The 15,783-nt window shown below is 36.0% G+C and overlaps 1 protein-coding gene across 1 annotated transcript in view; it reads left to right on the top strand.

Moving 5' to 3' along the window:
- The window catches only part of NHLRC2 (NHL repeat containing 2), a 52,319-nt gene that overhangs the window by 19,397 nt on the left and 17,139 nt on the right, over positions 1–15,783 (top strand). Inside the window, exon 5 of the mRNA XM_003787152.2 lies at positions 2,044–2,173. Coding sequence (XP_003787200.1) covers positions 2,044–2,173 — 130 coding nt within the window. The remainder of the gene's footprint in view (positions 1–2,043; positions 2,174–15,783) is intronic.

Genomic DNA, 15,783 nt, shown 5'->3' with positions numbered 1-15,783 from the left:
GAACCCGCCACCTTAGGTGTACGTGGCTGGCGCCTTAGCTGGTTGAGCTATAGGCGCTGAGCCCTTTTCATTTTTTTTAATTCCAGGTATCCTACTGGACGTCAAGTGGCATCAAATGTGGTTTTGATACACATTTCCTTGGTTACTAACCAGGCATCTTTTCCTGTGCTTATGGACCTTTTATGTATCTTCCTTTGAGAAGTGTCTGTTCAGGTTCTTGCCAGATTTTTAATTGGGTAATTTATCTTTTTCATTATTGGGTCAAGAGAATTCTTTATATATTCTAGTTATAATGTCTATCAGATATGTGATTTGCAAATTTTTTTTCACATTTTTTGCTTGCCTTTTCACTCAGTCATGTCTTTAATGCACAAAAGTTTAAAATTTTGATGATGCCTAATTTGTTCATTTTTTTCTTTTGTTGTTTATGCTTTTGGAATATACAAATCCAGTGCTAAATCCAAGGTCACAAAGACTTACTCCTGTTATTTTCTTCTTAAAGTTTTATAGTTATGGCTCTTGTAATTAGGTCTCTTACCCATTTTGAGTTGATTTTTGTATATGGCATAAGGGAGAGTGGTCCAATTACATTTTTTTTTCATGTGGGCATCCAGTTATTTCAGAATGGTTTATTGATGAAACTAGTCTTTCTCTATTAAATAGTCTTGGCAACCTGTTGAAAGCAATTGATCATAGATGTTAGGGGGTTATTTCTGGACTTTCAGATCTATTTTATATTAGATCTGAAAATTTTCAAATTAGAGTAAATAAGGATACCATTAAGTAGTGTAGTTCATGAATAATCTTTCAAAATTCTGAAACTATAATCCTTTTATATTTTATATGAGATTTTATATTAGATCTATTCTATTGGTCTAGGTGCATGTACTTAGGCCAATACCACGCTGTTTTGATTGCAGCTTCTTAAAAGTTTTGAAATCAGGAGCTATGAGTCTTCCCACTTCTCTTCTTTTTTGAGTTAGTTTTGGCTATATTGGGCCCCTTATAATTTGATTTGAATTTTAGGATAAGCTTATCATTTTTGCCAAAAACTTTTGGTGATTTATTATATAAAAAGTTACATTGTCTACAAAAACAAATTCCTACTTATTTTTAAACTCTCTGTTACCTTTTATTGTATTGCTGGCCAGTACCTCCACTCCTTTTGTTACCAGTGATGATAGGTATCTAATCATGTTCATCTTAAAGGGAATACATATAAATTTTTCCCATAAGTTTAATAGTTGCTGTAGCTTTGGGGAATGAAATATCTATAAAGTAAGGAAATTTTTTTTCTATTGATAGCTGGGTAAAAATATATGATAAAGTGACTAACTGATAGACTCTGTCTACTTGGGGGGTGTATAGATGTTTAGGTTTTGTGTTTGTTTGAAGATGTTCATGACCAAATATTTGGAAGAGGGTCTCAGGAGATGAAAGGATAACATCTTTTTCTGGGAGAATATATTAGGTTTTCAATTTATAAAGTAAAGTAAACATAGTGTCATAGAACCACCTGAGTTCAGATCCCAGATTCTTTACTTACTGTGGGATCTTGAGAAAGTTACTTAATGATCTGTGTCTCAATGTCCTCTAAAATATCAAAATCACACCCCTATAATAGTGTTATTCCATGGATGGCTAGCTGGCTGGCTGGTTGGCTGGCTCATTCTTGGATCAGTGCTTGGCACATATTCTATGTATGTCAGTAGCTGATTATAACTGAAATATGTACATTTAATTTTAAGAAACATGTATTTTGCTAGGTTGTGTTTTAAAATTTTATTTTCTTTAAAAATATTTTATAGTTAAGATGAGTGCAACATTAGTTCTGCCGATACATTAAAAGGAAACTTGGGGACTAGACAGTGGAGAAATGAACTGATCGTGTGTATTTGAATAACGAGTTTACCCTAAAATTGATTACTTAGTCATTTTTAAAACGTTATTCTGCAAGTGTTCTCTGTTGGAAATCTTTATGTAGCAAAAGACTTAAGCAAAGGTAGCATTCATTGCATAAAAATGCTCATTAAATTTCTGTAGATTGACTTAGAAGCTGAGAAGGTGAGCACTGTCGCTGGCATTGGAATTCAAGGTACAGATACAGAAGGTGGCGCAAAAGGAGAAGAACAACCCATTAATTCCCCGTGGGATGTAATTTTGGGAACATCAGGTATGTAAACTTTTGATAGTAAATGTGAGTAAATTTTGCTTAATAAAAGTAAGACTTAAATATTCTTGAGATATTCATTTGGATTCATTCTATTGCTACTTATTTTATACTTTTATTCTGATGGCTTGGAGTTTGTTAATTGTGTAAAAAACAAAGGCAGCAGTAATATAGAGTATATATTGTTATGTCTGCTGGAGAATATACCATTATGTATATTCCATATTTTATATATGAGGTAGTATATATATTACTCTAATTTAAAGAATTTCATCTTAGCTGTATCTTCTAATTAATGTAGTTCTAAATATTCTTAAATTGAAAGAAAAGATTTTAGTTTCAGAATTGTGAAAGATTATTCGTGAACTACATTACTTAACAGTATCCTTGTTTACTCTAATTTGAAAAAGAAATCAAAGAGGCAGTTGCTTTTTTTTAGATTTTTTTGAAGTCATGTTTATGGTCTTTGTTCCCTTTTATGGTCTTTGTTTCTTGTATTAATTGACTAAAAGAAATCTAATAAGTGCTTTAGGAAAAGTGGGGGTGGGGGAGAAATCTGGGAGTACTCTTACTAGTGTTCTTATTTTTTATTGGCCCTCGGTTTTACTTAGATAATTATCTACATATCTAAAATTAGATAAGTGAATAAAGAAAGAATAAAAAGAGAACATGGGACTAAATGGCAGATGTCATCTTAATATATTTAAAGAGTATCTAAATGTCGGATTAGTTGAATGACTTTCCATTTGAGATAATTTTCTACTATAATGCCAATTTGGTTACAACTCAAAGACCTTTTTTATTGTGATTAACTTTTAATGTTAAACTTTATAATGTTTTTAATATTAATAAGTGAATAAACTTCTGGTAGTGCCTGCATTTAATATGTTAACGTATTTTTTGTTAATTATTTTTGAGAACTCCACTATGGAATCCTGTGTTCTAAACAGTTAAGAGTTGTTTCATCAGTGACCAAGGGGGCAAGTGTAGTAGAAGTACATCCCATATCTAGGCAATAGGGCATACTTTTATACGTAGAGAATTTTGAAGTAGCACTAAAATCAATTAAAACTCAATTTCTTTTTATTACCATGCAATAGAAATTCTAAAGAATTTCAGGTCTTGGGCGGCGCCTGTGGCTCAAAGAGTAGGGCTCTGGCCCCATATGCTCAAGGTGGCGGGTTCAAACCCAGTCCGGCCAAAAAAAAAAAAAAAATTCAGGTCTAAATCCCCACTGGGACTTAACATTCCTTACTCCCTACCTTTGATAACAAGTAAGCTATTAGAATATAAATATTATAGATAGAAAAATAGTCCAAAATTATCAGTTACATAGTCAAAGTAGATGAGAATTATTGCCTTGGTATGCTATTACCATGTCTCAAGGAAGAAAAATATTCTGCCCTTATTTTGTAAGCCCCCTGTGATTTATACCCAGTAGTCCATATAGTAATTTAGTTATTGACATTTACATTTTGCAGCTTACAACCTTTATCTATTGTATATGTCAGTAGTTGCTAAATAATGCTGCATAAGAAATCATCCCCAAGCTCACATAAACCTCAACCTTTAAAATAGTCTTGCTCATACATGGAGTTGTGGTTCACCTGATAAAGGCTAAACTAGTCTGGGCTGGGTTCCACATTATTTCTTAGGTCCAGACCTAGTCCATTTTTTTTTTTTATCACCTTCTGTGAGCCATTAGCTGTCTGAGGTATATTCTTCTCTTGACAAAAGTTAGGAGCACAAGAGTTTAAGTCCCTTTACACACTTGTTATGCCTTTGCTTATGTCATGTTTGCTTATCTGCTGTATTAAAATAAATCACAAAATGAAGCTCAGAGCCACAGGATATACACTTTACCTATGATGAAGCCACGGCAAGGGTGTGGAGATGTATATATAACATTACTACAGATGAGTGCAGAATTGAGAACAATAATTTAACTTACCACATACATCAGAATTTATATTGCTTAAAAGCAGAATATTACTTTACTGGATGGTTCACTAAATAAGATCTATTAAGGTGAAGGGGTACTTAAAATTTTTTCAATTATACTTTCTGGCATGGAATTGTGATTGCTTGTCTCTCTATGGAGAATACATACATTCAAATTGCTGTCCAAGGAAAATCTCGACTCTATTGGCAAGTACTCCACAAGGTTCCAACTGGAGTGATTATTGGAGACCTACATCTTTATTGATTCCATTTTTATGAAAGGAGATGACTTGTACCTTAGCTCAGCGGATCATGGCTCTGCATTTAACTTACAGCTGGTAGTATCTTCACTCCAGGTACTTGGCAGAAGGAGTAATCTTGACTCCACTTTATAAGCTCTACCTTGCAGAGTGCTAGCTAAGAGAAAGTGGTTTTCAAGCACTGCTCTAAGAACCTACAATTACGATGACTATTCTAGTCCAAGAGTTTTTAACCTGGGGTTCTGTACCAATGCCTTGGTAGTTAAGCTTTATAAGGTAATTTATAAATTTCTGAGTATTCTCAGAAATTCTGTTAAAAATCTGAGGAAATTGGTCAGATTTTGATCAGATATTCAAAGTGATATTTTACCCCAAACATTCTAAGAACCCCTGCTTTAAATTGTTTTGCAATCCAGAACATTAATCTAGATTAACGTATATTGTCAGAGTATGGAGATATTGGATCATTACCAATTGTTTTTATAAATTATATTTTTGTAACATGTCATTCATTTAAAAATATATCAACACATAAACCTATGTCATATTTATTCATGTTTATATGTGTATGTGTGTGTTTTATATTACTTATTTCATGAAAATACAGCTTTATGGGATTTGTTACTGTTTTCACTACAAGGATTTGCCAGTAGTTACTACGTTATAAACTACTGATTATCTACTGGAGAAATTTTTTTCTATTCTCTGTATTATGAGTAACTTTTTTTTTTCTGGCTATCAGGTTGTTTATGTTTGTTTGTTGCTTTTTGGTTTTGTTTTTTTTTTTTTTTTTTTGAGACAGAGTCTCACTCTCTTGCCCTGGGTAGAGTACTGTGGTGTCATAGCTCACAGCAATCTCAAACTCCTAGGTTCAAGCAATCCTCTTGCCTCAGCCACCCAAGTAGCTGCGACTGCAGGCGCCTGCCACAATGCCTGGCTAGTTATTCTATTTTTTTTAGTAGAGACAGGGTCTTGCTTTTGTCAGGCTGGTCTCTCCTACTCATGAGCTCAGGCAATCCACCCTCTTCAGCTTCCCAAAGTGCTAGGATTAGAGGCATGAGCCACTGCACCTGGCCTTTGTATGTATGATTTTAAGCTCCTGGATAGTTGACTATCATAACTTTGCGTTGTGGTATTGATTACTAGAAAGCTTAGAGATAAGTTTATCTTTAGCAAAGCAAAATGGATAACATGACACTCATTTCTTGAAATTATATGGCTGCATCTTTCTTTTGTACCTTTGTTTACCTTTGCATCATTTTTCTTATTTTAAATTTATTTATGTCATTAAAGTTTGTTTCTTTGTAAACTGAATGAGTCCTTTGTGAAATAAAAGTGGAAGAGAAATAACAGGGTACAGTTTTTCTTTTATTGAGGTGATTGAGTCTAATAACAGATCCATATAGGAAAAAAATCTTTTAAAGTTGGGAATTATAAGAAATCTAAAAATACTGTATTTTTACTTAAGAAACATAAATGCACCTTTTAAAGCCAGTCGTTTCATGTAGAGATGAAGCTTTTTCTTCAAGCAGCCTCTCACAGTCTTTCTTTCACCACCCAAAGTATGTTATTTTGATTTCCTTAAAGTGTGGTAAGAATTTAGAAGCACTTTCAAAGAAATCTGAGGGCTAATGTCCACCGGGTTTTTATGAATTTTTTTTAACTTATTCTTTCAAATTATCTTTTCTTCACCTAAGTCAGCACCAATTTGACTTAGCTACTTGCCTTTAATGAGTCTTTCCTATCTAACTTAATGTTCGTAGAAACAGTTTTTTGTATTCATATTACAATGACTCATAACAACTGAAATTACATCATTGCACAACTAGTTTAAACAGATAGAGGAACATTTGACAGTGGCTGAGAAAAATTACTCCCTTTTAAACATGTTTTAATTTTTAAAAAAATTTTAGACTGTTTCTTAAATCTGCCATAGTTAGGAATGTGAGAGAGGATAGAGTTATCAGAAGGAAAACTTGAAAAATAGTTATTGTGATATTCATATATAATGGCCTGGTCTACAGACCACAACTACTTCCAGCAGCATGGACAAATACCCCAAGGAGTCTTTTTGTGAAAAAAGTTACAGAAGAAAGCTACAATGTGGTTTCTTTTACAGAAAGTGCCATATCACTGAAGACAAAATAAGTATTGAGAGATCCATTCCGACATAGTAAAACTGAAAAGTAAAAAGAATGAGAGGGCGGTGCCTGTGGCTCAGTGCATAGCGTGCCCGCCCCATATACCAAGGGTGGCAGGTTCTAACCCAGCCTGGCCAAACTGTAACAAAAAAATAGCTGGGTGTTGTGGCGGGTACCTGTAGTCCCAGCTACTTGGGAGGCTGAGGCAAGAGAATCACCTAAGCCCAAGAGCTGGAGGCTGCTGTGAGCTATGATGCCATGGCATTCTTCCAAGGGCAACAAAGTGAGACTCTGTCTCTTAAAAAAGAGTGAGAAATACATGTGTAAACTAATGATTCCTTATGGGAGGAGGAGAGGGGTGTGATCATAGAGGAGATGTCCACATAATGCTGGCTTTCGTAAGCATGGTAGTTTACATATGGGTGTAGTTATTATTTATACTTTATGTATAACATGTATTTCGTAAGCATATTAAAAAGCAAACATTAAGAAATAGTTAAGGAGAATAAAAACATGGATAAATACACAGTTCAGTGTATACTCTCCACTTCTATTCAGCATGGCACTGGCAGCAAGTGAAAGAAATAAAAGTCTTCCAAATAGGAAAGGAAGAAGTGAAATTATCTTGTTTGCTGATGACATGATCTTATATAATATAGAAAACCCTAATGATGCCACTAGTGGACTGGCAGACCTGATACACAAGCTTAGTAAAGTTCCACATTACAAAATCAACGCAAAACTCAGTAGTGTTTCTATACACTAACAAACTATCCAAAAAAATTAAGACAGCAATCTCACTTATAGTAACAGTAGTATCAGAAATACTTAAGAGTAAATTTGACCAAGGTTATGGAAAAATGCATACTGAAAAATATAAAATGTGGATGAAGGAAATGATGCAGATAAATGGAAAGATCTGTCATGTTCCTGGACTTGGAAGAATTAATACTGTTAAAATGTCCCTGCTACCCAGAGTTACCTACAGATTCAATGTAATTTCCATCAAAATGCTAGTATCATTTTTTACAGAAATAGAAAAAGCAATTTTAAAATTTGTGCAGAATAAGAAACGACCCTGAATAGCCAAAGCAATCTCGAGCAAAAAGAACAAAGCTAGAGACATCACACACCCTGATTTCAAAATATCTTATAAAGTTATTGTAATCAGAACAGCGTGGTGCTGGTATAGAAACAGACACATCCGGGCGGCACCTGTGGCTCAAAGGAGTAGGACACTGACTCCATATGCTGGATGTGGTGAGTTCAAGCCCAGCCCTGGCCAAAAACTGCAAAAAAAAAAAAAAAAACCCAGACACATCCACCAATGGAAAAGGACAGAAAGTTACTGTATTTTGCCATGTACAATGCACAATTTCTGCCCAAATTCTTGAGGGAAAAATAAGGATGTGCATCATACATGGTTAGTACTAATTCCATGTCTATATAAAATGTTTTTATTTTATTTATGCCTTAAAAGTGTAACTCTAGAAAGCAGTAACAATTTCTATATGCAAAATGATATGTTGGAAAATGGTAGTTGTTTTGTTGAACTTGGAATGAGAGCACTTTCAGCCAACAAAGAGAGACGTATTTCTCTTAGTATATGTTAGGTAGAGGCTAGCAGTCTATCTGATATTTTTATGAAATTCCTTTATAATACAAAAAATACCTAAACATAAACAAAAATTGGAATTAAAAAATAAAAATGGGAGATTATTTTCCTGAAAATTTGGTCCAAAATCATGGGTGCATATTCTAAGTGCATGGGAGCACATTATACCCAGCAACATATGGTAATTGGTTTTGGACAAAGGTACCGAACTCCCAGTGGGGAAAAAACAGTCTCTCTAGTAAATGATGTTAGGAAAACTGGATATCCACATGTAAAATTAGACTCATTTCACATCATATAAAAAAATCAACTCATATAAAAGACTTACTACATAGAAGACCTGAAATGTAAAGCAACTAGAAGGAAGAAGGAGAAAAGTTCCCTGACACTGATCTGGACAATGCATGACTCTTGGATAAAACTATAAAAGCACAGGCAACAACAGCAAAAATGGACTAATGGTATTACATCAAATTACAAAGCTTTTACAAAGCAGAAGAGACAACAGCATGAAAGAACTGCCTGCAGATGGAGAGAGAATATTTGCAAATCATACATCTGATAAGGGGCTAACATCCAGAATAGATAAGGAATTTAAACAGCTCAATAGCAAGAAAACAAATAAGCCGATTAACAAATAGGCAAAAGATATAAATGGGTGTTTGTCAAAAGATACAAATGGCCAACAGATATATGAAAAAATCATCTCTAATCATTAGGGAAGTGCAGATTAAAATCACAATGAGATGACACTTCATGCCTGTTAGAACAGGTATTATCAAAAAGAAATTATAATGAACAAGTGTCATCAGAAATGGACAAAAGGGAACCTTTGTACACTCTTGGTGAAAATGTAAATTAGCGTAGCCATTTTGGAAAATAATATGGAGGTGTCTTAAAAAACTAAAAAATAGTTACCTTATGATCTAGCAATACTAATTCTGACTGTATACCCAAAGAAATTGAAATCACTATGTTAAAGAGATATCTACACCCTCATGTTCATTTCAGTAGCCAAGATACAGTAGCTACGTAAGTATCTGTCAATGGATAAATGAATAAATAAAATGTGGCATATGTGCACAAGGGAATACCTTGCAGCTTTAAAAAAGAAGGTAATGCTGTCCTTCCTGATAACAGGGATGGAACTGGAGGACATTACACTAAGGGCCAGACACAGAAAAACAAATACTGTATGATCTTGCTGATTAAAAAATGTTAATTTCATAGAAACCAACTAGAAAGGTAGTTCCTAGGGGAGAGGGGAGGGACAAGGAAAGGGCAGATGTTGACCAAAGGGTACAAAATTTCAGGTAGACTGGAGGAATAGGTTTTAGTGGTCTGTTGCATTGCATGGTGACCATAGTTATAATGTGTATTTCATAGTTGTTAAAAGAACAGATTTTTTTTTTTTTTTTGAGACAGAGCCTCAAGCTGTCCCCCTGGGTATGGCATCGTGGCATAGCTCACAGCAACCTCCTACTCCTGGGCTACAGCGAGCCTTCTGCCTCAGTCTCCCAAGTAGCTGGGACCACAGGCGCTCGCCACAACACCCGGCTATTTTTTGGTTGTAGCCGTCATTGTTGTTTGGCGGGCCCGGGCTGGATTCGAACCCGCCAGCTCAGGTGTATGTGGCTGGCGCCTTAGCCACTTGAGCCACAGGCGCTGAGCCAAAAGAACAGATTTTTAATATTTTCACCACAAAGTACATGATAAGTTGGTGAGGTGATATATGTTATTTACTTTATCAAATCTTTCCAAAGTGTGTATATATATCAAAACATCACTTTTACCCCATAAATATAAAAAATTATTGATTAATTAAAAATTAGAAAAAATCTGGCAAAGGGACTTGAAATACCACTGATTATTTTAAATATACAGGGTAGACATAAAGTTCATGTGCAATTTATGTCCACCCTGTATATGTAATATGTAAATGCATATGTACATGTATTTTAAATAGTGCCTGAATACTTAACCTATAAAAATAATTAACACTTAAAGAAAATGAGCTTCATTGTTGTTCATTTTTTTATTGTTACTCTAAATATGGTCATTACTGTGTATACTAAAAATAATCACTAACTACATGAAATTCATTTTTTTCAGCAGATACTTTGCTATGTTTCTAAAATGCTTATCAGGTCTTTATTGACTCCATTCATGCCAGGCAGTAACCTGAAAAATGTTCTATCATAAAGGTTACAACCCCTGTCAGTATCTACGTAATTTAGATTTTACCTGATTTTGAATTGTTTAGAGAAAGGATAATGTGCTAGAATCCCATTAACCTTTCTTGTCCCTTTAATCAGCATTTTCTGTAGATAGATGTGTAGCTGTGCTTAGACAACCTTTAATGGTTAAAATCCAACTATTTAGTATTCTAGTCTGATAATCCCCAGTGTCGGTACTTAAGAGTGCTTAGACTTCCATTATTATGCTAGAAAATACCATAAAAAGTATTTTTGTTTGAATATATATCAGCTGCTCGGTGCCTGTGGCTCAAGCGGCTAAGGCGCCAGCCACATATACCTGAGCTGGTGGGTTCGAATCCAGCCCGGGCCTGCCAAACAACAATGATGGCTGCAACCAAAAAATAGCCAGGCACTGTGGCAGGTACCTGTAGTCCCAGCTGCTTGGGAGGCTGAGGCAAGAGAATCGCTTGGGAGAAACCCAGGAGTTGGAGGTTGCTGTGAGATGTGATGCCACAGCACTCTACCCAGGGTGACAGGTTAAGGCTCTGTCTCAAAAAAAAAATCAGATACAGAAATTTCTGAAGGAATGTATTTGATGCAGTGTGACCAATAACATTTTTGATTTGTTAAAGTTAAAAGTTGTATCTTTATTTCTAAAATATGAGTAAAGATATTTATACTACATATACCTTATCACGGTGACTTGATGTTGATAAGATTTTTTGTAAGTTAGGTTAATAAGATATAATTTATATACATTTACTATTATTAGGTATATAATTCTGTGAATTTTGGCAACTTTTACAGTCTTGTAAACTAGTACCACAATCAAGAGATAGAATATTTCTATTGCCCTAAAAGTTCTCTCTGACCGTTGGTTCAGTCTTCCCCACCATCAGATACCCATTGCAGCCGCTGGCACCAGTGTGTCTTCCGGGTCCAGCTCCTTCGTTGAGTGTAATCCTTTGAGGTTCATCCCGGTTGTTCCAGGCATCCATAGCCTGTTCTTTCACACATGTAGCAGCCCATTATCTGAATGTACCACAATTTGTTTATTCATTCACCAGTTAGACTTTTGAAGTATTTCCAGTTTTTGGCAGTTGTGAATAAAGCCTCCATAAACACTTGTGTACAGTTTTTTGTGTATTTACTTTTCTTGGGCAAATGCCTAGGAATGAGATTGCTGAGTCATATGGTGGGTCTGTGTAATTTTATAAGAATTGCCAAACTCTTCCAAAGTGACTTTTCTGGAGTCCTTTCTTCTTCCTGAAGAACTTTCTCTACCATTTCCTATAATACAGTCTGCTGGAAGTAATTTCTCTTGCCTTTTTCCTTATCTTAAAGAGTATTTACTTAGCTTTCATTTTTGAAGGCTATTTTTACTTATATGTAAGTCTGGATTGACTTTTTTTTTTAATACTTTAAAGCTGTCCCTGCACGGTCTTCTAGCTTGCGTGGTTTTCCGTCAGAGGTCTCCTTTAAATTTTCCCTCGTTCCTTTATGTGTAAAGTGCATTTTTTTCTCTGGTTGCCTTAGAGATTTTATTTTTGGTTTTCAACAGTTTGACATATCTGAGAGTTACCCTGTTTGGAGTTCTTAAATCTGTGGTTTGATAATCTTCATTATTTTCAAGAAGTTCTCATTTCTTCAGATTTTTTTTCTGCCCCTTTCTCACCCTCTTCTTTTTGGGACTTCAGTGACTCATGTTAGATTTTTGTACATTATATCCAGCAACTTTTATATATGGTGGTCTTTTCATTTCATTTTTTTTCATTTTGTGTTGGTTTGGCCATTTCTACTGAATTATCTTCACTGATTCTTTTCCTCAGCTTTGTCTACCCAACTGTTGGGCCTGTCGAAGGAATTATTCATCTTTAATATTATGCCTTTTTAATATAGCATTTCTGTTTTACTCTTTCTTATAATTATAAATCCATCTCTCTGCTGAAATTCTCTATCTATCGGTTGGCCACCTTTTTCTCTGCATGTTCAGTAAACCATACACACATACATACATAGTTGTTCCACCATCAGTGTCAATTTCAGGTCATCTCTGAGTCTAAGTCTTTTCATTCCTTTATCACTCAAAAATGGGTAACTTTTTACTTTTATGTGTTTTTTTTTTTTTGGTTTATTATATGTTCATCATCTTGCATAAAATCACAGAGGTTGAAATAAGTAGTATTATGCCATTATTATGGAAGATGGAGTCTTTTTGGTCAGAAGCTGAGCTGGGCCCAGGTTTTATTATCGCTATGGCTACTGTCAGTATACCATAGCCTTCAACCCCCTCTAGGTAAGCTGCTCTTGCCTCTGACTCTGCCTCAGTGCAGGGGCCTAGGGGCTGGAGAGTTTTCTCAGTAGGAGTGCTCCACCCTCAGCTTGTAGTGATCCTGCGGCTCTCCCAGGGGCGAACTGCTGCAGTTTGTTGCTCTGCTTGTATCTGGGGATGCGGGTAGTCTCTGTTGTTCTGGTCCAGCCTCAGTCTTGGGAAAATCCTGAGCGCCTGGGCCTCAAGAAAAGTATGTAGGGAGTTTTCTCACTGTTCCTGTTCCTCCTCTCTCCAGCAGCGAAGAGAGTCTTTGTTTGCTTTAGGGAGCTCTGCTTCTCATTCAGCAGAACAAGAACTTCACTTGGTGTCAGTGGAGAGTGTTTTCACCTGCCTTTCGTCCAGCTGTTGGTTCTGTCCTGTGCCCTGTGCAAAGTGGCAGACCTTGCTGCTCTTCTCTGGTGGCGTAAGACTTTGCTTCACAGGTGGTTTAGAGATTGTGCAGAAGCAAATCCATGTCCACTAATGGAGGATTTCACAGGTGCTAAGAGGGTTCTAGTCATATTTGCTTAAAATAATGCAGAATTTCCTTAAAGCTGAATTCCAGGTAATTTTTATTATATTTTGTTAATTTTATTCCTAATTTCTGATTATTTCTGTAATTTTTATTGATACTCATAGGAGTTTTGGTCTTTAAAAATACTCCCCAATACTTTTCAGCTTGTGGCATTACCCTTTTTAAAAAATTTTTCAATTTGTGACTGTTGAAAATCAGTAATACCAAGTGTACTCTCAATTTAAAATTGAGATGTTCACGATGACCACAGTCTTGCTGTAAGAAACAAAAGTAATACCTATGCCCAGAGATGTGCCTGTGTGCTTTAGAGTTCAGACTCCAAGGCAAACAGTATAAATGATGGTACGTTAACTATCAACAGGTTGGTAGACATTATACATACCATGCCACCTTCACCCCCTTTTCAACTCAGTTTGCAAGAACAAACTCTTCAGTGCTCAGTGAAACCATTGGGCAGGGTGAAACAACTTAAGAGTGGTCTAGCATGGTGGCCGTGAAGATGGATTCTAGAGGGTTTTCAGTTTCACAGCTTAGTAGTTGTGTGTCCCTTAGCCTCTATGCCTCAGTTTCTTCATCTAAATCAAAGATATAAATGGTACCTAACTCAAAGGCTTATGAGGATTACGAGAGGTAATATATATAAAGCCCCCCATAATATATATGTATATAGTACCCTTATAGACAGTACTATACACATATAAATGTTTTCTATAAAATAAGTTTTGTTATAAATCACACAAAAATGCTGATAATCTGAACCAAACCAAAAATGGGAAGTTCAGGGATTAGAAAACATACTTTTAAAAGATTATCCATCCATAGACCATTCCCAAGGGCTGCAGGGAAGGTAGACCCAGCTGTGCATTCTGGAATAGAAAGTGATGGCTGTGTTCGATCAGATCCCTATTTCTTTTCTTTTCTTTTCTTTTTTTTTTTTTTGGAGACATAATTATAAAAACAATTTCTTTTTTTTTATTGTTAAGGATTCATTCAGGGTACAAGAAACCAGGTTACACTGATTGCATTTGTCAGATAAAGTCCCTCTTACACTTGTGTCTTGCCCCCAAAAGATATATCACACCGAGACTCCCACCCTCTCCCACCCTTTCCTCTCTCTGTTCTTCCTTCTTCCATTCCTCCTTCTCACTCTCTGCTCTTCCTTTCCCCCACCCTCTCCCTCCTTCTCTCTCTGCTCTCCCCTTTCCTCACCCCCCAGCATGTAGTCCAGGCGTCCTCAACCTACGGCCCATGGGTCACATGCAGCCTACCTAGGACATTTATCAGCTGCCGGGTGTTTTTGCCACTGCTGCCTGTCCTGCTTAGCAGTTGACTCATCCTGGGGCCCGCAGTCCGGCCCTTCAACAGTCTGAGGGACAGTGAACTGGCCCCCTGTTTAAAAAGTTTGAGGACCCCTGGTGTAGTAGGTCATTAATTGTCCTCATATCAAAATTTAGTACATAAGATTCTTGCTTTTCCATTCCTGTGATGCTTTACTGAGAATGACGTGTTCCACTTCCATTCAGGTTAATACAAAGGATGTAAAGTCTCCATCTTCTTGATGGCTGAATAGCATTCCCTGGTATACGTATACCACAGCTTGTTAATCCATTCTTGTTTGGTGGACATTTAGGCTGTTTCCACATTTTGGCAGTTGTAAATTGAGCTGCGATAAACAGTCTAGTGCAAGTGTCCTTGTGGTAAAATGATATTTTCCCTTTTGAGTAGATGCCCAGTAATGGGATTGTAGGATCAAATGGGAGGTCTAGCTTGAGTTTTTTGAGGGTTCTCCGTATTTCCTTCCAAACAGGTTGTATTAGTTTGCAGTCCCACCAGCAGTATAAAAATGTTCCTTTCTCTCCACATCCACGCCAGCATCTGCAGTTTGAGATTTTGTGATGTGGGCCATTCTCACAGGGGTTAGATGATATCTTAGGGTGGTTTTGGTTTGCATTTCTCTAATAATTAGGGATGATGAGCATTTTTCATATGTTTGCTAGCCATTCATTTGTCTTCTTTAGAGAAGATTGTCTTCATCTGTCCTGCTCATTGATATATGGGATTGCTGGCTTTTTTCATGTGAATTAATTTAAGTTCTCTATAGATCCTAGTTATCAAGCTTTGGCTGATTCAAAGTATGCAAATATCCTTTCCCATTGTGTAGGTTGTCTATTTGCTTTGGTTGTTGTCTCCTTAGCTGTACAGAAGCTTTTCAGTTTAATTAAGTCCCATTTGTTTGTTTTTGTTGTTGAAATTGCTACGGAAGTCTTCCTCATAAAGTCTTTCCCCAGGCCAATATCAAGTGTTTTTCTATGCTTTTCTTTGAGGATTTTTATTGTTTCATGCCTTCAATTTAGGTCTTTTATCCATCTTGAATCAATTTTTGTGAGTGGAGAAAGGTGCGGGTCCAATTTCAGTCTTTTACATGTGGATATTCAGTTCTCCAAGCACCCTTTATTGAATAGGGATTCTTTCCCCCAGTGTATGTTCTTGTTTGGTTTATTGAAGATTAAGTGGCTGTAAGGTGTTAGTTTCATTTCCTGGTTTTCTATTCGATTCCAAATGTCTATGTCTCTATTTTTGTGCCAGTACGATGCTGTTTTAATCACTATGAC

This window comes from Otolemur garnettii, unplaced genomic scaffold (genome assembly GCF_000181295.1).
Source record: "Otolemur garnettii isolate 467f Iridium unplaced genomic scaffold, OtoGar3 scaffold00021, whole genome shotgun sequence".
Lineage (NCBI taxonomy): Eukaryota > Metazoa > Chordata > Mammalia > Primates > Galagidae > Otolemur > Otolemur garnettii.
Note: the sequence above shows the minus strand (reverse complement) of the source record. Positions and strands in the feature narration are given on the sequence as shown.